Source organism: Euprymna scolopes, chromosome 1, assembly GCF_053919585.1.
Source record: "Euprymna scolopes isolate OS-2025 chromosome 1, ASM5391958v1, whole genome shotgun sequence".
NCBI lineage: Eukaryota > Metazoa > Mollusca > Cephalopoda > Sepiida > Sepiolidae > Euprymna > Euprymna scolopes.
The window spans coordinates 94751645-94774722 of NC_136482.1; the positions used below are offsets into that span (position 1 = coordinate 94751645).

Genomic DNA, 23078 nt, shown 5'->3' on the forward strand with positions numbered 1-23078 from the left:
TGAGGAAATTCTATAGGTAATTTTTAGAAACCTTTCCTTTTTCAAATCTTAAATAAAGCTAGAACATAGTTCTTAAAAAATGATGAAATTAATACTCTAATATATATATTGTAGAAATCGTAACAGAAACATGTATGTACATATGTATCCAATCATGTTTGTAGAAATAAACATACTACGAGGGGTGTGCAACAAGTAATGCCCCTGACCCACTTCCCATAGGAGTAGAGCAACGAAACTTGGCACAGTTATTAGTCTTTCTCTACATAGGAACCACCCAGAGTTATGCATTTCTCCCATCGTTTGATGCAGCTCTGGAGACCGCTTTTGTAGAACACCCTAGGTTGGTCCTCCAACCACAACGTGACTTCAGAAATCAAGGCTGCATCATCTGGGAAACGCTTTCCTTTCAAAAACAACTTCATGGCTGGGAAGAGGGTGCAAGGTCAGGAGAGTAGGGAGGATGGGGGAGGATTTCATAACCACATGCCCGTGCTTCTGATCTGGCGAGTTGTGGACCAGAGCATTGTCCTGCAGGAGGAGGGTACCTTTGCTGATCTTGCCCCGCCTCTTGATTTTGATAGCTTCCCTTAATTTCTTCAAAAGTGAAGCATAATAGGCTCCTGTAATTGTGGTACCCTTTGCCAGGAAATCTGTCATCACTACTCCGTCCTGGTCCCAGAAGACTGTGAGCATGAACTTGTCAGTGAAGGGCTGCACCCTTGCCTTCTTTGGAGGTGGAGAGTCCAAGTGCTTCCACTGCATTGACTGGGCTTTGGTCTCTGGATCATAGTGATGGACCCAGGTTTCATCCTGTGTAATCAGTCTTTTGAAAAAATTTGACTTATTTTCTTGGTATATCTCCAAAATCATCCTCGAGCCCTCAATGTGTTCTCGCTTCTGGAATGGTGTAAGCAACCTGGGAATCCATCTGGCAGACACCTTATGCATATGCAAATAGTCATGAATGATAGTTTCTACAGACCCTGTACTAATCTTGACATCTTGGGCTATTTGGCAAATAGTAATGCGCCGATCTTCCAAAATGGCAGCCTCAACTTGACAGACGGATGCCTCATCAATGACAGAAGGGGGGCAACGAGGTCTGGGTGCTGTTTCCACAGACTTCCGGCCATGTTTGAATTCACGATGCCAGCGTTTTACAAGGTCATATGATGGGGCATTATCACCATAAGTTTCTTCCATTTCATCAAGTCTCCTGTAGTGTGCGTCCTTTCAAATACAAAAACCGGATCACTGCTCGACATTCAACAGGCTCCATTTCATACCTGACTCAGTTCAAGCACCTGTAAAACAGGAACCACAATTAGTTCAGAGCTGTAATTTGCCACAGTACACGTAGAGATATAAATAATTGCACATGCAAAATTTCAGCTAGATCAGACAACTGGAAGTGGGTCAGGGGCATTACTTATTGCACGCCCCTCGTATAATAACGCTCTGCTTGTTATTGGCACTATATATAATATGTATGCAAATGCACACACATATATATATATATATATATATATATATATATATATATATATATATATATATATACATACATACAGTGACGCCAAAAAGAAAGTCTGCATTTGTCATTTTTTTTCAAAAATCGCGAATATAAGCTAAATTGAATGTAACTGTTTAAACAACCTATACCTCATTTGATTCGTATTTTATTTCTCTATAATTTTACCTGTTTATGTTTGACTTTTAATTCAAATATTCTAGTGTTCACGTCAATTAAAAAAATAACTTCAGATCGAGAAGGCAAAAAGAAACTCTGCAGCAACAAATAAGCTTAAAACCAGTTTAAAATATTTACCTTTTAGGCAACAGACCATTTGTAAATGTAATTGTTGTTGTTCCGGGTTATACAACGAAACATCTAGTCCATACGCCTTGACTTTCTCTTAGTGATCGTCAGGAGCTCATTAATCTCCACCTTTTTGGTTTATCCAATCGAGAAATTGGCCGCAGATTGAAATGTGATGAGAAAACAGTACAAATGACTGTACAAAAGCACCAAAACACCGGCAGTGTTCGTGATGCTCCTAAAAGCTGGTCGTTTTAGAGTTATTTCTTACAGAAAAAACAATGCTATCAAGATCCGCAGCCTCAGAAACAGATTTGAAATGGATTCCAAAATCCAATAACAGTGTAATCTTGTTAAAAAGTGTCCTCTTTCTACAGTTAAGAACAGATTGAAGGAATTTAATTTGCGAAGCTGTGTTGCAAGACACAAGCCAATGATTTGTGTAAAGGATAGAAAGCGCTGTCTGGATTTTGTCAGATATAATGAAGATCATGACTCTTAATATTAGTTGAAAGTGATTTTTTCTGATGAAAGCAAGTTCAATAGGCTAGGCAGTGATGGTAGGCAGTACGTCCACCAAAGGAAGGATAAAAAATTTAACCCTAGATGCACAGTTTCAACGTTGCAAGATGGAGGAAGTTCAATTTTGGTGTGTGGCGTTTTTGTGCCAATGATACTGAGCCTATAGTTCGCTTGCAAGATTGCATTAATTCAACCAAGTACTGAGCATTTTCTACCCTATTTTGACCAGAATTTAGATGATAATCCCACCTTCGTGCAGAATAATGCTCCCATTCACACAGCTGGCAATGTCAAGAGGTTCCTTGAAGAGTATGATATTCCGTGTTTGGATTGGCCTGCACAATCTCCAAACCTCAATCCTATCGAAAACATATGGCATTACATCAAGCAACAGCTACACAATGATAAAATTTCAAATCTGGAAGAACTATGGAGAAAAATTAAAGAAGTGGGATGCCCTTTTACTGGAGTATTGCCACATACTAATTCAAAAAATGGTCAAAAGATTGCAGACTGTCAAATTACAGAAAGGCCATGCTACTAAATATTAACTAGTTCATTGTGTTCCTATTGTACTTTGTTGCTTTAATGTTCTAACGTTACATTTAAATAGCAATTTCCTCTTCAGCTTAGTTTCTTTTTGATTTGAAGTTAATTTTTTAAATTGATGTGAACACTAGAATACTTTAATTAAAAGTCAAATATGAACAGGTAAAATTATAGAGGAATAAAAGGTGAATCAAATGAGGTATAGGTTGCTTAAACAGTTGCATTCAATTTAGCTAAAATGTGCGGCTTTAGAAAGAATGATAAGTACCGACTTTTTTTGGGTGGCACTGCATGTATATATATATATATATATATATATATATATATATATATATATATATATATATATATATATATATAATATACTAGCAGAGAGACGATGTTGCCTATGATTGAATGAGGATCAATGAATGTTTCACCCTCCCATATTTTATTGTCATTGAAATCGATAAAATCCCCCATTTTTCAATCAAATCGATTGTCTGCTCTAGTTGGGGACCCACCATAGTGCACTGGGAGGAAACTTTATGTGCCTTGTCACAGTGACTTAATCTACAAGACTTTGTAATTTACATTTCATTATGGAGGACCTACTGTTGATTTTATAAATTTATTTTTATACAATGGCTTGAATTAAAGTTTAAAATGCAAAAGTCAAGTATTATAATTCAGTTGTGCTCTAAACAGAACCATTAATTTCGAATGCGCCCCTGTCATATCAAAGAACATACTGTTGATTTTATATGCCGAGTCTTTCGACTTGTATAGTAATAAAACTTCTCAAATGCACTTGTTATGTTAGACTATATAAGTAAAATTCGCCTGTTCCTTCTTTCATCGGAGTTTTTCGATTATCGATACTTATTGAAGACATTCTGTTACAAAACCTATCTAAGAACACTGTCTGGCACATAAAGCACATTTGTGTAAAATAAAAAATGTCTCGTCATATAGAAGTCCATTGGGAACGAACTCACGCATACACGCAATGTTTATATATATATATATATATATATATATATATATATATATATATATATGTCTTTATTATAATATTATTATCTATACATTAATACGATAGCGTGTGTGTTATTTTGTGTGTCACGCTTACATTTTATTTCTTTCGAGATGCTGTCGTTAAATTGTTATGACCTATTTTTTGTACTAAATAATTTTGCCTAGATTCCTTTATAAGTTTTGATTTCGGTATCAATTATAGTTGATGACACTCAACTCATCTATTTTTTTAATAAATAATTTTACCCAGATTTCTTTATAAGTTTTGGTTTCGGTTTCGATTATAGCTGAAGGAACTCAAGTTATATATATATAATATTTTTTTCATAAGTTTTGCTTTCGGTTTGTATTCAAGCTGATGCACCCAAGTCAAATGGATATCTACACACACACACACACACACACACACACACACACACACACACACACACACACACACACACACACACACACACACACACACACACACATATATATATATGCTTTACGACCGGGCTACGCCAGGCGTTCCTGTCAGTTGTTTTAACAAAAAAAGCTACGATAATATCAGGGCGTGTCTATTTACGCTGAACATCCACAGAATATCAACATCCATATATTACATCTGAATGAATCTGCTGTGGAATTTCCACAGGTCTCTCTCTTACTATTACTGCATAAATACTGTGTGTGTTTAGGTTTTATTTAAGAAACTGTAATTTGCATATTTCCCAAAAGTAGGTGAACTAATATGAGACATTGTTAAATACGTGTGAATAAACAAAACATCAGCATGATGACTCAAGATTCTTGAAAAGAATTTGGAAATTAATAACTTTCGTTATTTATGCTTTTATTTAAAAAAGAATTAAGGAGGCTTTTAAGCTTGTTAAAATCTTCTAAATCAACGTGGATCATCTTCAGTATAAAAACAAGTGAAGCATGCATGGTCTCCTGTGAGTGCACAGTAAACGAGGCATAAAAAAATGACTAAGTTTATCACCCCACCATTTAGCCCCAAAAGTCACCAAGGCCTTAGCATATTTAAATTTGAGTTTAGTACCATGCAAAACTCCTAAATAGGCCACACAGAAAATTTTGGACAAATATGGTAAAATAGTCCCAGAAATGGAATGTTTTTATTAGCCATAAAAGCACATCCAAGAGTTATCGCATAGTATAGACAAACAAAATTATATAGAAATCAGTTAGTTACAACTTTTCAGAAAGTTTTATAAAAATCCAAAGCATCAATTTTTTTTTAATAAGCACAAAAATGTCGATTTTAGCCATTTTTAACCGAAAAGACACCCCTAGGGAGGCAACTGGAGTTTTCCCGGAAAATCCGTTCAGTTACTTTTTACTCATATCATGTTTAATGTTTGTGTAAAATTTCCAAAAATTTCAAGGTGTAGTTATTGGGAAAAGTGCGGACAGATGAACGGACAAAGGTAAATTTACAGGTCCACCCTCCTTTTGTCGGGAGATCAATAACTTTTTTGTGTGCATAAATAGAAGTAACTTATAAAGCAAACCTTAATCTATGCCATTGTATAATCTACAAGCCTCCCCCATAGCTATAAAAGTGACATGGCGACATGGGACAAGTAGGAGAAAGAAACAACCTTAGTAGAAGTCAATGTCCCTAATGAAACTAGATTAAACAGAGGTGAAAGGAAAACGTTAACAAAATACCAAAGTCTTATGTACGACATGAGAAAAAAAAATGGAATTTTAGGAAGATCTCCATCAAGCCATTATTTATAGGAGTAACCAGATCCGTGAAAAAGAATTTTAAAAACTACTTGGCAATTATACCCGGTGAACTACGTGCAAGAGAGACACAAACAATTGCAATTAAAGGAACGATTAGAAAAAAACTTTAAAAGATCTCTCGTTTGGAATGTATAGGATAGCAGGTGAATGTCTGCCATCCAGTGGGATGCCCCATCCCAGTTAGAAGGAAATAAGAAAAAAAATTATTTGAAAGCTCATAACGAAAAAACGTATTTCAGTAAAGAACAAAACTAAACAAGTTTCCCAAAAACCAGATAATGAGAAATCACCAAGATTCATTGCAAAGTGCCAACAGTGACTACTACTACTACTACTACTACTACTACTACTACTACTACTAATAATAATAATAATAATAATAATAATAATAATAATAATAGGAGGAGGAGGAGGATGATAACTATGACCACGAGAGGGATTTCTGTTGCAAAAGTGGATTGGTAAAATATAAGTAAAGGGTTCTTGGTCTTCGGGCCAGGATCAAAGTGTAGTATCTGTTCTGATGCTGCATTTAACTTTTTTTCCCTCACTTTTTGGGTCTCGATTAATGGAGGAGAAATCCTTCATGACTGATACATTTTTTTTTAATTTTTTGTTACTATTCAGTGTGCTCCCTTTTGGGGAGCTGGTTTCACCCACATTAAAAACCGACCTTATGCCTTAGTCTGTCCTCGTGGGGGTGCAAGTAAACAAATAAAAAAAAATGAAATTTCTTGAGTGTAGAGCCAATCTTATATGTAGAAAAATGATATAGAAAAAAAAGAATGGCAAAAAAACAAAAAAAAACTATTGTCTCGAAACGAAAATTATTCAATTGTGAATATTAAATGTAGTTGTTTCAAAGCACAAAATTTGGCTGCATCAATCCAATCAGAGAAACTTTGAATTGTAAAAAATTCCGAGTAAAACATTGGTAATATTAATCCATTTAGGATCAGCAGAGCATAGTTCCTTTCTCACGTCAAGACGAAAGATTAGTGTTGAAAGATTCAAAGATATCCAATAATTCAAAATACAGCGATTTATACTTGATTGGTTTGTTCTTATAACCCCTGGCTATAAATATAATTGTCCAAATCTTTGTGATCTTACTTAATAAAGTCGTGGCAAACATATTAGAATATTTTTTTTTCTGTCTTTTGTGTATCCAGCTAGATGTCCATCATTTGATATGCATCGGACGTTTTTAGTAAAATCCAATAACTGTTAGACAACCTTCTTTCGGCACAAAGTAATTTCTTAAACTAAGTTTAAAATATAAGATATAAAGGATGCTGACTTAGTATCTCTTATATCAAAAAGGACTCTTATGAATCTGCATTGTCATATTTATACTGTTAACATTGAAAACAAAAAAAAAATATAAAGGTGGCATAAACTGCACAAGTTTAGGCATAGATAGAAAGACAGAAGAGATGAAGTAATTGATGGAGTAACAATGAAAATAATATATTATAATTTATTAGTATTAAGCAAATTACGATAAAATATTGGTATGGTATTGTAAAGCTAAACATTCATGAGCGTACATATGCATCTACGATAAAATACACAATACATCAACCAAATGAAATGTTGTGGAGACAGAATGTATGGAAAACAGCAAAAAAAAAAAAAAACAACACAATTAAATACGGGGAAGATTTGATTTCATTTTTTTCTGTGTTTAAGTGGAGAACCGTTCTTGTAATAAAAATATAAAAAAAGAAAAAAAAGATGGCAAAATAAATAATTCTATTATAGAGAAAAGAAAATTATCAAACTGCAAATATCACATATAGTTGTTTCAGAGCACAAAATTAGCAGCATAAATCAAGCCAGAAGCTTTCAGGTGTTATTTTGACGGATCGTGGGTAAAAATCCTACTAAAAAAATAAGCATTTGTCGTTTGTTGTTTGGAGAAAAATGCAGGAAAACAAACAAATTGAAAAAAAATATTATCAACGCGGATAACAATTGAAGTGTGAATAAAGTCTTGTCTGGCCAGTAATGATCGTCAATTTGAACATTTGCGAACATGATTCTGTATTCGAAACTATTCAATTTCACTTTGTTTATGAATAAAGGTTTTATCGTCATTCGAAGTGTGAGTACATGTGTATATTTTTGAGACACCATATATATATATATATATATATATATATATATATATATATATATATATATATATATATATATATATATATACATATATATTATGGAAAAAATAATTCCAGCAATGCTCAATTATAAGGAAAAAAATTTCGAAATAAGAGCGTAAAATTTGTTTTTATTGTCAGAAGTTTAGATAGATAAGCCATCGGTACCGTAGGTATCAAGCCTGATATTTCATTTCTAGTTATAGATAGATGAGATAGATTGGCTGGAGAGAGCTTGATATTGTGACCTAAAACGGTTCCCTGTTATCAGGTTAAAACCGACGATACCGATGGATGGTTCATCTTATCTAAACTTCTCAAAATTATATATATATATAATCATAAAAAAATTGGAATAATTAAAATATTTTCCCAAACCCAAAATAAAAAGTTCTACTCACCATTATGCAATTGCCTTGCAAGATTCGCAAATGTCTTAAAATCCGGGATAAAGAAGGTGTGATTTGACAGTTGAGAGGCAATAGACTTCAGCTCAGGTAGGTGAGCGTCTTTAATTCCAAAAGCGTATATTTCCACTTGTGGCCCAAATGCGCTGGTATTCCAGGTACTATTCCAGCGCAAGGAACGGATCTCTAAAGATGCCCGTACCGGATTCATTCCAACATTTGATCTTCCGTCAGTCAAAACAAAAACCGATTTTTTGGCATTGCGTCTCGAGTTGAGCAGAACTGATTGCGCTTTCTTCAATGCCTCATATGTCGCAGTATAACCGGAAGGAATCTTCCGTCCCAGACGCTGCTTTATCTGCTGCATCAAAGAACATTTTGTCGTATGAATTTCGTTCAAGTCATTAATCTCCATACTTACATGGGAACTGTATGTGATGATTGCCACGCGGGTGTGGTCACCGGTGACAGAGAAATGTTCAAGGAGTGACCGAATGAATGTTATCATTGAACTCCATCCCTGTGGGGGAATGCTGGCCGATCGGTCAAGAATAAAGACGAGGTCGACTTCTTTGCCGGAAAACCTGCGGTAAAAATCCTTGACAACGCCCTTTCCCTTCTCAATGATGGTACTGCTGTTGTCGGTTAAACTGTGGGCATGGCTTGCCGCAAATAAAATGATGAACACAAGGTGTGCGCCTTTTAATTTACCTGCCCCTAAACATTCATCCATTATAACAAATGTTCAGTTTTGGTCTCTGATTACCTGAGGAAAAAAAAAAAAAAAAAAAAAGAAATATATTATAGGATAAAACATTCGACACTTTAGAAATATTATCCAAAAGAAAAACAGAATATTTCAATTGTTACGTTAAATATCGTTTCGGGTGGGTACGTCTGTTAGCTCGTACCTAGTGTTGAGATACATTGGACAACAGGAAACGTTTCAGATGATCGTTGATCATGACGAGCAGTAATCATCACTTCCTGCATTGATGACTGCGTAAGCTTGAAACACTTGTGTGCTTATGTATAAAAAAAATCATTAATATTTATTGAAAAGGAATATTATAGTTATAAGCGCTTTTTAACAAGATTAAAATTGAATCCTACTCAGGGAGTTGAAATTAAAGCGGCCAATTAGCATGCATGAATCATTCCAAACTTCCCGCTTGTTAAATACTGTCATGGTCGTTGATCATGACACGTCTTCATAAGTATGTAAATTCATTTCAATTTAAAGATTAATTCCTGTTGTCAGAAGAGGAAAAACGCTCGCACGCAAAGTCAAGACATTGTTGACTGGGTTCGAGTTTCGCAACCAGCAGGAATTATCATTTCCTGCACTGGTGATTGTGTAACATAAAACACTGGTGTCTATTTTCAATATTAATACACACACACACACACACACACACACACACACACACACACACACATATATATATATATAATGAATAAATGATAAAAGTCTATATTCCAAATTTCATGATGTTGACCATCTTATAATTTATTCCTTTAATTCAGTTGACATTTATAAATGAAGATTGGTATATATAAAAAGGAAATATAAGTGAACAAAAAATACTTCCATATATATATATATATATATATAAAGTAATTCAGTTCATGCTTCGTCCTTCCATACACGCATCGGTACTTGAGACAGGTATATTTTTTTTTTTTTGACAACCACTCACTTTGAAAGTTGTCAGGAACAGAGATCCCTCCTCCCACAGGATAGCTTTCTCCAAAAATGAAGTCGGATTTTCAACTTCCGCCTATTCGATGAGATTACATTAAAACTCTGGATCATTCTTCCCCCCCACCCACCTCGATTCGAATAAGGATTATTATTTAACACACAGAGGGAAGAAAATAGAACATAGGAGGAGGAGGAGCAGGAGGAGGGGTAAAAACATACAAAAAGGAGCATAGTGATGAGAGACACATGAACACACACAAAAAAGAAAGAAAGAGAGAGAGAGAGAGAGAGAGGAGAGATAGGCGAATTCCGTTATGCTTAGTAGATTTATAGAGAAGGTTGTGTTATGCCTATTTATATAGAGAGATTTTGACGATAAAAATAATAAAACGAAATCAACGAATATTATTTAAGCTTTTTAGATGTAGAAAACATGTCCAATAATAAAAATAATAGTCATGACCATTAACTCAGCTTATAACCATATTTTCATTCCACGGCCAAAAATGCAATATGACACTCTCAGAAAAATACTACGTACATGCACTACACAAATTCCGTTTTTACGACTATAATGGCAATATTTATACAAAAACAACAACAACAACAACAAAAACAGACTTAGTATGAGTAATCCTTTAGAACCAATACTCTCCAATTACATGTCCCATGTCGAAATTAATGTATTCAGTAGCTATATATATATATATATATATATATATATATATATATATATATATATATATATATATATATATATATATATATGTATATATATATATATATGTATATATATATATTAGTGTGTGGGTGGGTGAGTGTTTGCTTGTGCTTGTTACACCAATGACATTTATGTTAGTTAATAAAAACAAAAAAAAATTTTCAGCAAAAATCTGTACCTAATGTATACTCTCACAATATGTAAAAATAAAATTCCATTCTTAGACACTTCAATAGAATCCTTTACGCTATATTAAAGAGCTATATATATATATTCCGAGGATGGGTCATCTTCTTAGTACTGACCAATCATTCTCCTGTGTGTCATGAGTAAGTTGTTGGACTCTGTGATAAACATAGAAGTGATCAACCACCTCAGCAAAAATAATCTACTAGATCTACAGCTGATGTGATAACTGTAATATTACATAGGATTAGTGAATCTCTCGGCAAGGGTTTTGTTTCTAGAGCAATAGCTCTTGACATATCCAAGACTTTTGATAGAGTATGGTATAAAGGTCTACTTCACAAGATCGCCAAATGTCCTTGTCCTCGTAATTATTAAATCTTTTCTCTTAGATAGGCTTCTAAGAATGGTCGTTAATGGGCAGAAATCAGAAACTCATTGTATTAGCGCTGATGTTCCTCAAAGTTCAATTTTTAGCACAACTCTCTTAATGATCTCCCAAATAACATTCTTAGATCATTTGTAGACATTTATGCAGACGATACCACAATCTGTGACAGCACTTCAAAGGCCAGCAATGACCAAGATCTTTCTGATTCTCTCTCTTCTGACCTTGAGAACGTGGTGCAATGAGGAAAAGGATGGCTGCGTAATTTTAATGCATCGAAAATCAAGCTTCTCTCATTTCATCATAATCACTTTGCTCCCATCTGGCCCAAATTGAAATGAATGGCTCTCGTCTTAGGGAAGTTCCATGTCTTGAGAAGCTTCTGGGAATGTCTGTCACTTTTGATCTGAAATGGAACACATACATCAAATCTGTTGCCAATATTGCCGGAAAAATGGTTGGATATCTCTACTGCTTCAGTAGGTAACTCACTGCAGATCCAATCCTTTAATTGTATAAGAGCCAGGTACGCCCTAAAATGGAGTCCTATTGCCACATCCGGGCAGGAGCTGCTCTGTACACCCTATCTTGCTTTGATAGAGTTCAAAACTGACTTCGAAATATAGTAGGTGATGTCCTTTTCTCTTCCCTGCAACCTCTTTCTCACAGAAGAAACGGTGTCTCTGCTCTATCGCTAAGTGCTCGAATGAACTCCAATCTATGGTTCCCCCCCCTTCCCAAACTTTCACAAAAAGCACTCGACTAGCTACAACCACAATATATGATTTTCCCTTACTCTCTATCCGTGCCTAAATCTAAATGCAGATTCCATGAATAAAGCTTCTTTCCCAGAACTGTTGAACACTGTTCCGCTGACCAGCTTCCTGATTGAATAGCTTTCAAATCCAATGTAAACAAATTCTTCTTGAGCCATTCCCATAAATAATCAAATTCTGCCCAATTAACGATTACTACACTATCACTTTACATTCATTAACCCTTATCCTCGAGTGACCGTCGGGCCTTCATAAGTGGTAATTCCCAAGTGTGTGTGTGTGTGTGTTCCAATCGAGAGTGATCCATTTTTAAGGAGTTGGATTTTCCTTACATTAAAAACTGACCTTGTGAGTGGGGGTAGTAAATAGGGACATGCTTTCATAATTTTTCACAATTTAAGCTTTGTGTAATACAAAGCTTAGTAAATATGTGAGTGATCTAGTGGGTTGGTTAACCTAGGGTTTCCGATGTTTGGCACAAGGTTCAAAATACTAAGCATTTTATAAATTTTTTTCCCCCTTTTCATTATTATATCACAAGACAGAAAATAAATCAGTACTCATAAGAATACGTGAAAAGCTAGTGAAAGAAAGGATATTTTTGTTTGCTTCTTATAAATTGAAACATATCCTGCCTTTCAGAGTTACTACTTTATCCCAAACTCAGATCGACAAACTCTTAGTCTAGGGTATGCAGCTCTACGAAATCCATCTTCCCAGGTTTTACCTTTTCGCTGTTTGAGGACGGATTACTTTATTGCTAATTGTCTGAGGCGTCTTCACTCACCGAAGAATACCAGTGACGCTGCCCGGGCAATTTCTGTTTGACAAGAGTGCTCTGCCTTTAAGGCGCTGGCTTTTCAACTCTCACTTTCCTGGCTTTGTGACGTCGTGGGAGATCAAGAAAATGTCTAACAATGATAATGTGCACTGCTAAGTTGTCACGTGACCAGACTTTTCCACATTTGGAGAAACGCCTGGAAACCAAAAAGAGAATCAACGCCTGGCACCGGATTTATTTATTTATCTTACGCCTCTGTTTACTTCATTAAAAAGAATTTACCCGGCGAACCTTTTGCTACCGTTTCTACTTGTTAACCACCCAATAATGAAGGATTGAATCCACAGAAAATGAAGGTCACAGAATACATTAGGAGATCTAAGAACAACCTGATTTGTCTGTTTGACATACAAACTCTCGAGGTTACTTAATTCCGAAACAACACTTTTTGCACACGATTAATTTGAATGTAGTAATCTTATACATGGTTGGCGAAGTGGGAGAGGGGGGTAATCAACTTACTCCAGGTTTTATTTATCTACTAGCAGTTCAGCCCGGCTTTGCTCGGGCCTTATGCATTGCTCATAACTTTATGTGCATATGTGTATGTATATATGTTTAAAAATTTGACTCATGTCCAGGTAACCTACATCTAAAATTTCAAGTGTTTAGGCTCAAAACTGGCGAAGGAGTTTGGTAGAATCTGCAAAGGTCAATTTTGACTTTTTGGCAGCCAAATTTTCGCCCAAAAACTGATTAAAAAGCTTGCTGCATGTCTGAATACCCTTTATGTAAAAGTTCAAATGTTTAGACCCAAAATTGGCTGAATAGTTTGCTAGATACTGCAAAGGTCAAATCTTTTGAACTTTAACCTCTTGGCAGCCAAATTTACGGCCAAAAACCGATTAAAAATTGCCCTATGTTTGAATACACTTGAGGTAAAATTTCAAATACAAAATTTGGCTGAGTAAATTGGTAGAGACCGCAAAGGTCAATCTATTTCAACTTTAACCCCAATTTTGACTCTTAACATTTATTGTTTTGGGCTCAAATCAAGTAAAAAAGTTTGATCCATGTTCAAATAACCTACATCTAAAATTTCAAGTGTTTAGGCCCAAAATTGGCGGAGGAGTTTGGTAGGGTTTACAAACGTCAAATCGTTGAACTTTGACCCCTTGACAAATTTCTAACAGAAAACCGATTAAAAAGATTTTCCCAAATCTCAATACCCTTTTTTTGTGAAATCTCGAGTCTGTAGACTAAAAATTGACAGAGTAGTTTGGTAGGGAAATGTACACACACACACACAGAGACAATTTCACTTTTATAGATATACTAGCAGGGGTGCCCGTCGTTGCTCGGGTGTTTGGAGGTGTATGCTGTGCAAAAAAAGCAAAAAAACAAAAAAAAAATGGTTAATTTTTTTAAATTTGACCCCTATTATGACCCCTTAAAATTTATAGTTTCGGACTCAAATCACTTTATTAAGTTAGATCCAGGTTCAAGGAACCTATATCTAAAATTTCAAGTGTCTAGACCCAAAATTGTCGGAGGAGTTTGGTAGAGTTCTTAAAGGTCAAATCGTTGAAATTTGACGCCTTAACAGCCAAATTTCTGGCTGACACCCGTCACATCGATTTTCCCAAATCTCAGTACCCGGTATTTCAAATTTCGAGTCTATAGACTAAAAAATTGACAGAGTTATTGCGTAGGGAAATGTACACAGACAGAAAGACAGACAGACACGTTCACTTTTATAGATATATAATAGAAAAGATATAATAATACGCTAAAGTATTTGGTATTCATATGTACGTTATCACCCTTCACATGCTTAAAAAAAAAATGGAATCGTCCGATTAGTAAAAATGGTGATTGGTCATTAATCAAATGACCTTAAGTTAAAAAAAAAAAAAAAAAAAAAAAAAAAAATCGTCTTTATCCATTTTGAAATGAATTGCTCCAAAATAAAATTATGATGTCCTGTTGGTTGACTTAAAACAGTATACTTTTAAATAAATACATTTCTAAAAGTGACGATTTATTGATTTGAATAATGTTTACCCGACAATTTTGTTTTTGTTTTTTACGTTGAGAAAGCAGAATATATAATGCTGCTTTAGAAATAATTAATCTAGTACAATTTTAAATAAATAAACATAGAAATGACATATTCGTTTTATTTATTCAAAGAATAGTTACCTGACAATGACAATATGATGATATACGTACCCGCTAAAACTTAATTGAACTTTTCAGCTTTCTGCGGTAAGAGAAGTCGCTAAACTACAAAACCTACAACTCGCCTCAGTTGAAGGAAGAACAATAAGGAAGCCCCTACCAAATATGGAAGCCCGCTTAAACTCGCAAATGTTTTTGCAGATACAGAACTTACAGAACGGTGCAACTTTCAAGGTGAGTATTATAGTTTGTAAATTTCGAGCCATCAAGATTCTTTTAGCTGTGTAGATTAATCTCCACGCAGTTAAATTCTTGCAATTAGCTAAGATGGGCGTTTTACTAAATATTTACGACTAAAAATGATGTACGATCATTGTACGACCTAATAATTGCCACTGCTGCTGATTAAAGCAACTTCGACGCAGCCGACGACTAGGTCCATCAGCGTAAAATATCGTAAAACAATCTTGTAATAAACAATAAAACGAATTTACTCAAAAAGTTTGAGAGATTTTTGGCAAATACCTTTTTAAGTCCATACCTAAAAAGAAAACTCCCGATTTTTATTAAACGTTCCCTCGTACACGAACGATCTACTGGTGAGTCTGTCAGCGCAAAATAATTTTGCTATTAAAATGAACAATAACACTTTAGTCACATTGCGATTATTTTTGGCAAATTCTTAAAGACTGAGACTTTTTTTTTTCAACCCTGTGTGCCACTTGAAAAAAAATTTCATCTTTGTAAAATAAATAAATATATTTCTTTATTATTGAAATCAAAACAAAACGAATTTAGTCGATCACAACTTTCATCCGAGGGTTTTTTTTGTTTTTTTTTTTAATTAAATTTTACAAGTGACCTCGTTTTATTTTTATTATTATTGTTATTTGAATTTTGTAACGTACTAGCAATGTAACGCTCAAAAATCTTTTTAAAAAGTAGAATAAATCCCTGAAGACTGAAGCAATGTTTCCAATCCCATATGCCTCTTTGGAAGGAACTAATTTCCTCTAGATTTAAAACATTAGTGTGTAACTGCTCTCGTGGGAAGGGAAGTAAGTAGCTTTTTTTTTTTTTTTTTTTTTTTTTTTAATTTAAAAAAAAATGTTTTTCTTTAATCAATATTGTATAAAGTTCTGGGTACTCAGTCATGCACTTATTGATCCGTGCTGAAATAATAACGTTATTATTTTAAAAGCCATTCTTAACATGGGGAGAGGGGTGTTTTGTACCTAACTTTACAATTGAATAAAAAAAAACATCAAAACTTTAATTAAACTTGGAAATACGATTTCAAAAATAGCCCGGATCCGTAAGTGCATTACTGCATTGGCACCAAGTTCTGTTTTATGATAACGCGAATCTGATTCATTTCTCAAAATAAAAAATAAAAAATGTGAATATGTGCTGCTAAGCAGCACAACAACACCACTATGCGACACGGGCCCCGAAGAGCATCTGATCTTCCATGATCGGGCCCGTACCGAATGGTATACATATTATTTAATTGGAATTCATTATTGAGATGAGTATTATTTTTTAATTTATTTATTGCGGACATCCTCACTTTTCTTAGCTGTTGCCCGGCGCTGTACGGTTCCAGGTGAGAATTGTCTGAAGATAGCTGTTTCAATCCTACCCAAAGTCGGCCAGAGGCATACTTGGCCAAAAACGTGGTGAGACGAAAACAGCTATGGAAGGTAGTAATTGTTGAAGATGCAGTTAGGAGATTCGAATTTCCTATCCGTCGTGGTTACCACCTGACGAAGGCCAGAGGAATAGTTGGGCGAAACGACAAACGTTGTGAAACAACAACTAAGAAAGATGAGGATAATAGTTCGCAATAAATAAATTAAGAAAATTGTTAATTCTTTTATTCTTTTCCTAGTATCTGATAATTATGTTAAGTTCTCTCTCTCTCTCTCTCTCTCTCTGTGCATTTGGTGCAAGTTATTTGTTGTAATATTTTTCTCGGCTGTTAATGATACTGCAAAAATACCCGTTATTCAACAGAATAGCGTATTGATTAAATTATTTTTTTTACTAATTTGTCGATTCACCCAACCATAAGTTTTTATTTTTACCTTTCTCATCAAGGAGATGCTTAACATGACTTGTATAATGCGTGATGGTCAAATCGCAAAGTGATTCCTACGAACGCTAAAATACAAATGGATATAATTGCTTACGCTCTTTCATTCTCTGCTTCGTTGGAATTCGTTTTTATCCCAACTCCCTAAAGCTAACAACGTTTAGCATTAAAGTATTGAATAAAATAACTTTTGGAAATCTCTTCAAACCTCCAAAAAGTAACATCTATGCATGAATATAATAAGTCAGTACTATAAGACCTCATCAAGAAAATCAATTACAAACGGAATGAACCCAAGAACGTATTCTCCACAAACCAAACACGTGCCGTTATGGAGGAACCAGAGTGGCAAGGTGAAAGATCTCAAAGACTCACATATCCAGCTTTTATCAGCTCTCGCGCGGACACACACACACACACACACACACACACACACACACACACACATATACATATATATATATATATATATATATATATATATATATATATATTAAAGCGGTAATCTACGTACATGCCTGTTACGGATCCCTACCCCTCTTCAGCGTAGCTTGACTGTTATTATCGAACCCTGGACCTTATGTATTTCAGTCCAGCATCTTATCCATTACGCTATGATGCCATAGACGATTTACTGTTTAGTTTTTATCGTTCATATATTTACGTAGTTTTTGTTGTTGATTTTTTTTAAAACGATATTTAGGTTAGCGTCTCCACCTTGAAGATCGGATGTTTTTTTTTTTTTTTTTTTTTTTTTTTGTTTTTTAGAAATTGCCCATTTTTATTTTGGACGTAAACAAAATATATTTTATTTATTCATTTTTAAAACAGTAATCTACGTACATGTGTATATATATATATATATATATATATATATATATATATATATATATATATATATATATAAACTAAAACAATAAATCGTCTATGGCATCAGAGCGTAATGGATAAGACGCTGGACTGAAATACATAAGGTCCAGGGTTCGATAATAACAGTCAAGCTACGCTGAAGAGGGGTAGGGCCCCGAAACAGGCATGTACGTATATTACTGTTTTAACAATAAATAAAATAAAATATTATTTGTTTACGTCTAAAATAAAAAATGGGCAATTTCTAAAAAAAAAATAAAACAAAAAAAAAAAACATCCGGTCTTCAAGGTGGAGACGCTGACTTAAATATCGTTAAAAAAAAATCAACAAATCATATATATATATATATATATATATATAAGGAAGGAAAATATCTACCGTAAACCACTAACCTAGTTCTATAACAGATCCTTTGTTCGATAAAATGCATGCCCATTGGCTGATAGGAAGGGGCGCGGTGGATACTAGAAAGCTGATTGGCTAACTAGAAATCCTCAACATATATAAAAACAAGAAGCAACCACAGAATTCGCGCATAAGCCTGACGAATCCTATAGTGGATGAAACGCAGAATATTCAGTGTAGCTTAATCGCCATATATATTTTATAAATTACTATATATATATATATATATATATATATATATATATATATATATATATATATATATATATATATATATGTATATATATATATATATACTGTGTGTGCAAAATCAACACTTCAAGACAAGGTGTTGATGGCAACAAAAAGTTTATTTCATTTTACGTTAAAATTGTTTCAATGTCTAGTTCGACAATTTCAAGCATTATATCATTTGAAATTTTTCAAAAACCAGCATTTCTTCAGACTTTATGAATAAACACACTTTAGGCAATGTAGCATTTTTTGAATAGAAAGAATAAAAAAGGCGGGGGTAGGGATCCCTGACGGAAAAAGCATGCGAGAAACATTTACCTTGGTTGTGGTTACGGAAAAGCCCATTTGAATATTTAAATGGGCTTTTCCGTAACCACAACGAAGGTATATAGATTTTTGTTTTAAATGCATGAATAATTGTTTTATCATGGATGCCAGTAATAGAAAATTAAGTCTTAAACAAAGACAAAATAAAAAAAAACGTTTTTGTGAATCGGAAAATTATCACATTTTTCCGATTCTGATACCGATTCCGATACCCCAAAAAGTTCCGATTTATCTGATTCTGATTAATCATCCCAACCCTAACACACACACACACACATACACTAACGGAACCTGTGGAAATTCAGCAGCGGACTCTTTCATATGTAATATATTGATGTTGGCATTCTATGGATGTTCAGTGTAAATGGAGACGCCCTGATATTATTGTAGCTCTTTTGTTAAAACTGTAAAAATATTTATCTAAGCTAGCAAGGAGGCCCGGCATAGCCCGATCATAAAAAACGTTTAAATATGATATTTAATTTATGCAGATTTCGTATATATTATTATGGAGTCAGTTTTCAATCGATTCTTATATATTATAAAGTAGTGATTTCAAAAATAAAAAAAATATATCCATATGACTTGGCCGCATCAGCTTGGACCAAAACGATAATTTAAATTAAAAAAAAAAATAAAACATATGTATATATACTTAAGTTCCTTCAGCTATAATCAAAATCGAAACAAAAACTTATGAAGAATTTCTGTTAAAATTATTTATAAAAAAGAATCAACTTGAGTTTCTTCAGTTATAATCGAAACCAAAACCAAAACTTATGACTTCTTGGTAAATTTATTTATTACAAGAAATGGAAGGTCAAAACAGTTAAACGACAGTCAATCGGAAGAAAAAAAATATAAGCGTGACACACATAATAATACGCATGCTACCGTAATAATATATATATATATATATATATATATATATATATATATATATATATATATATATAGACGCACTAACAATAACAAAGGTAAACGCACGCACATAAACAATGCCACGCTGCCAAATACTCAAATACGCATATATTCATACAATGAGCATTTTGATTTTAATTACATTGCTATTCAATCAATTTCTTTACCTAAACAAGTGTTGTACTATGAAAATTTTCATTACTGAAAGATAACTTTTATATTCTTTTTCCTGTATAAAAATGTTTCGTCATTCCATTTTTCTCAATTCTGTTTATATTTTCAGTAGCACTAGTTACCTGGTGACTCTTTTATTCTTTTAATGCTTAATTTTATTTTCATTTTATCATGCATGTATGAAATGTTCCATGCGCGCGCACACACACATAGATAATCTCCATCATTTTCTTTAATAACTTTTACACCCAATATATATTAAATGTCGGTGTAGTTTTTGGCTTCACACACAGACGTTCCAAAATGGCCTCTACCAAGGCCAAGGACGGCGCCACAAATTTTCCATGGAATTGAAATTAATTTTGTTCTCAAAGTGCTCATACTAAGCAAAGCTTTCACAGCAAAAATATTTGATGGGTAAATAACCTTTCGTGTCAGTATAATTTTGTATTAGCAATTGAAGGAATAAAGATCAAAAGTCACTAAAAAAACTGTTTAGCAAAAGTTTAGAAATATGATTAATAAAAAAAAAAAATGGAGGAGGTATTTGTGTTAATGGTGCAAAATGGAGACGGGGTCACGGGATTTGTTTCTGGCCATTCACCAACTGCAACTACGTTAATTTCAAAAAGGACAGCACAGAAAGGAAAGAAGAGAGCAGATGATAAATAATACGTTGATGGAGACAGAAATGGGATTGAATTGAGAAGATACTGATGTACAGAATAAAAGATGATGACGTTGAACATCCTGCCATAATCAGTTAAATTACTAGAAGTCGCCATGAAATGTGCTCATAATAACAGATAAATATTTCAATTGGTGACTTGACTTTCATTAAACTTTGTTCTACCCTCTCTCTCTCTCTCTCTCTCTCTCTCTCTCTCTCTCTCTCTCTCTCTCTATCTATCTATCTATCTATCTTCCATCATATTACAAGTTTTTCTTCTTTTAACCCATCACTACAGATATATAGTGGCTCAGAGGGAGAGGCTAAGCAAATGGAGTCAAAGGTGGCTTTGTGGCTGGGCTCGAATCTCTTGATCGGCAAGAATTATCATCCTACACTGATGATTGCTTAAGCATGAAACACTAGTGTCTATAGGTATGAAGGCATTTATTTAATATATATATATATATATATATATATATATATAGTAAGTTATAAAATGTATATGGCGATTAAGCTACACTGAATATTCCGCGTTTCATCCACTCTAGGATTCTTCAGGCTTATAAGCATAAGCCTGAAGAATCCTAGAGTGGATGAAACGCGGAATATTCAGTGTAGCTTAATCGCCATATACATTTTATAACTTACTTACTAGCTCTACCTACGTATTGAGCACTTTTGAAGTAAATACTTAAAGTTTATGCATAAACGTATACTTTAGTATATTAATTTTATGTGAGTAAATTAAGTAGCTATATATATATATATATATATATATATATATATATATATATATATTAATATCTAAAGACACGAGTGTTTCATCCTTTCAGGAATCATCAGTGTAGGGAGTTACGATTACAGCCGGTCGGGAGATTCCTGTAATGGCCATGAAGCCATCTCTGACTCCATTAGCAAGGAACAAACCAAACGACTATGGTTAACCGCGAGAAATACAGTTGAAAATAACATTTATATGAAGCGTAAAATGTCATAGACGACTAGAGAGATCTTATGATTGTAACACCATGATCTGCGCATGTAAGCTTAAGTGACCTACTTTAATTTCAAGTGTAAAATGCTCAGCAATAAGAACCGAGTTCTTAAAGGGGCTAACATAATTATTATAATTATTTTAATATCTACACACACTAGTGTTTCATTCTTTCGAGAATATAAAATAACGACACTACATCAATGTGCCTTTTTGTACTCGCATCAAATCCCATTTATTTATACTAACGAGGCCCGTGAAAATTCCACAGTCGTATCCTTCATCTGTTATAATATTGCTATTGTACTTAAAAAGATTTCCACAATATTATTATACTAAGTTTTTGCATACTAAAACGCACTTATTTAAGTATTTTGGTTACATTTCACAATATATCTAGTTTTGCAGGTCTATCTCATATCGGAGTTTGTGACATATTTTCATTCTTTTCATTGCGAACGTAGACTCCACGATATTATTGTACAATTGTTGTACTAAATTAGTAATCAATTCCATTTAAAATCCACTTAGCATTACGCATGTAAAATTGAAATGGGTCAACATTGTGCAAATAAGCCCAATCAAAACAAAAATTACCCCCGAAAAACAAAACTCAAAATGATTCTTCATTTAACAATAATTATTAAATTAATAATATTTAACGAAAAACAACGACATAAAACTATTTTTAATCCTTATACTAAATTTTTATCGCATTCTTCCGTGACCGCGATGTTTAGCATTTACCAAAACAACTCCATTAAAAAGAAATTCAAAAGACTGAAAAAAAAATGAACTCAAAAAGTTCTAATGAAAATGGCACCAATTCGCTGTAGATCCCTTAAGTAATCACATTTGACAGTTCCCCTTCCCTCGCAACATCCAGTCAGATGCGAGGCAGCATTATCTATGCTCTTGTTTTGTAGCATCTAAAAATAGAAGGCATATCAGAGACGGATCATTTCCGATAAGGTCAGCTTAGCAAGGGAGTATGATGTTGAAACTCCCCAATGACTCAAGCAAAATACATCACTGATGTGTACTCTCCAGGATCCCAGTTAGGATTGTATATTAGAACTTAGTTCAAGAATACATAATAGTTCTAAGAACTATCAGATATTATCTTTTCATCTTTTAAAATGTTCTAGTCTTTTATACTCGTCTCTCGATTTGATTTGATTACTATGTATTCTATTTTCCAGAAGAGTATGTTAATAATAGCACATTTGATTTTCGCTGAGAGTAAAAAAATTTTTTTTTAAAATAAAGATATATAAATGGATTTTTTTTTTTCAGAATTTATTATTAAAAGACTTCTATTTTTGTTATATTCGACTCCAATAATTAATAGAAAAATAAATACACTCGAACACAACGTTGCGAAATATATATATATATATATATATATATATATA

The 23078-nt window shown here is 33.7% G+C and overlaps 1 protein-coding gene across 1 annotated transcript in view; it reads right to left on the bottom strand.

Annotated features, from left to right (window-relative positions):
- LOC145249753 (sushi, von Willebrand factor type A, EGF and pentraxin domain-containing protein 1-like) overlaps positions 1–23078 on the bottom strand; it is a 352081-nt gene that overhangs the window by 296219 nt on the left and 32784 nt on the right. Inside the window, exon 2 of the mRNA XM_080111697.1 lies at positions 8226–8997. Coding sequence (XP_079967823.1) covers positions 8226–8964 — 739 coding nt within the window. The 5' untranslated portion in view covers positions 8965–8997. The remainder of the gene's footprint in view (positions 1–8225; positions 8998–23078) is intronic.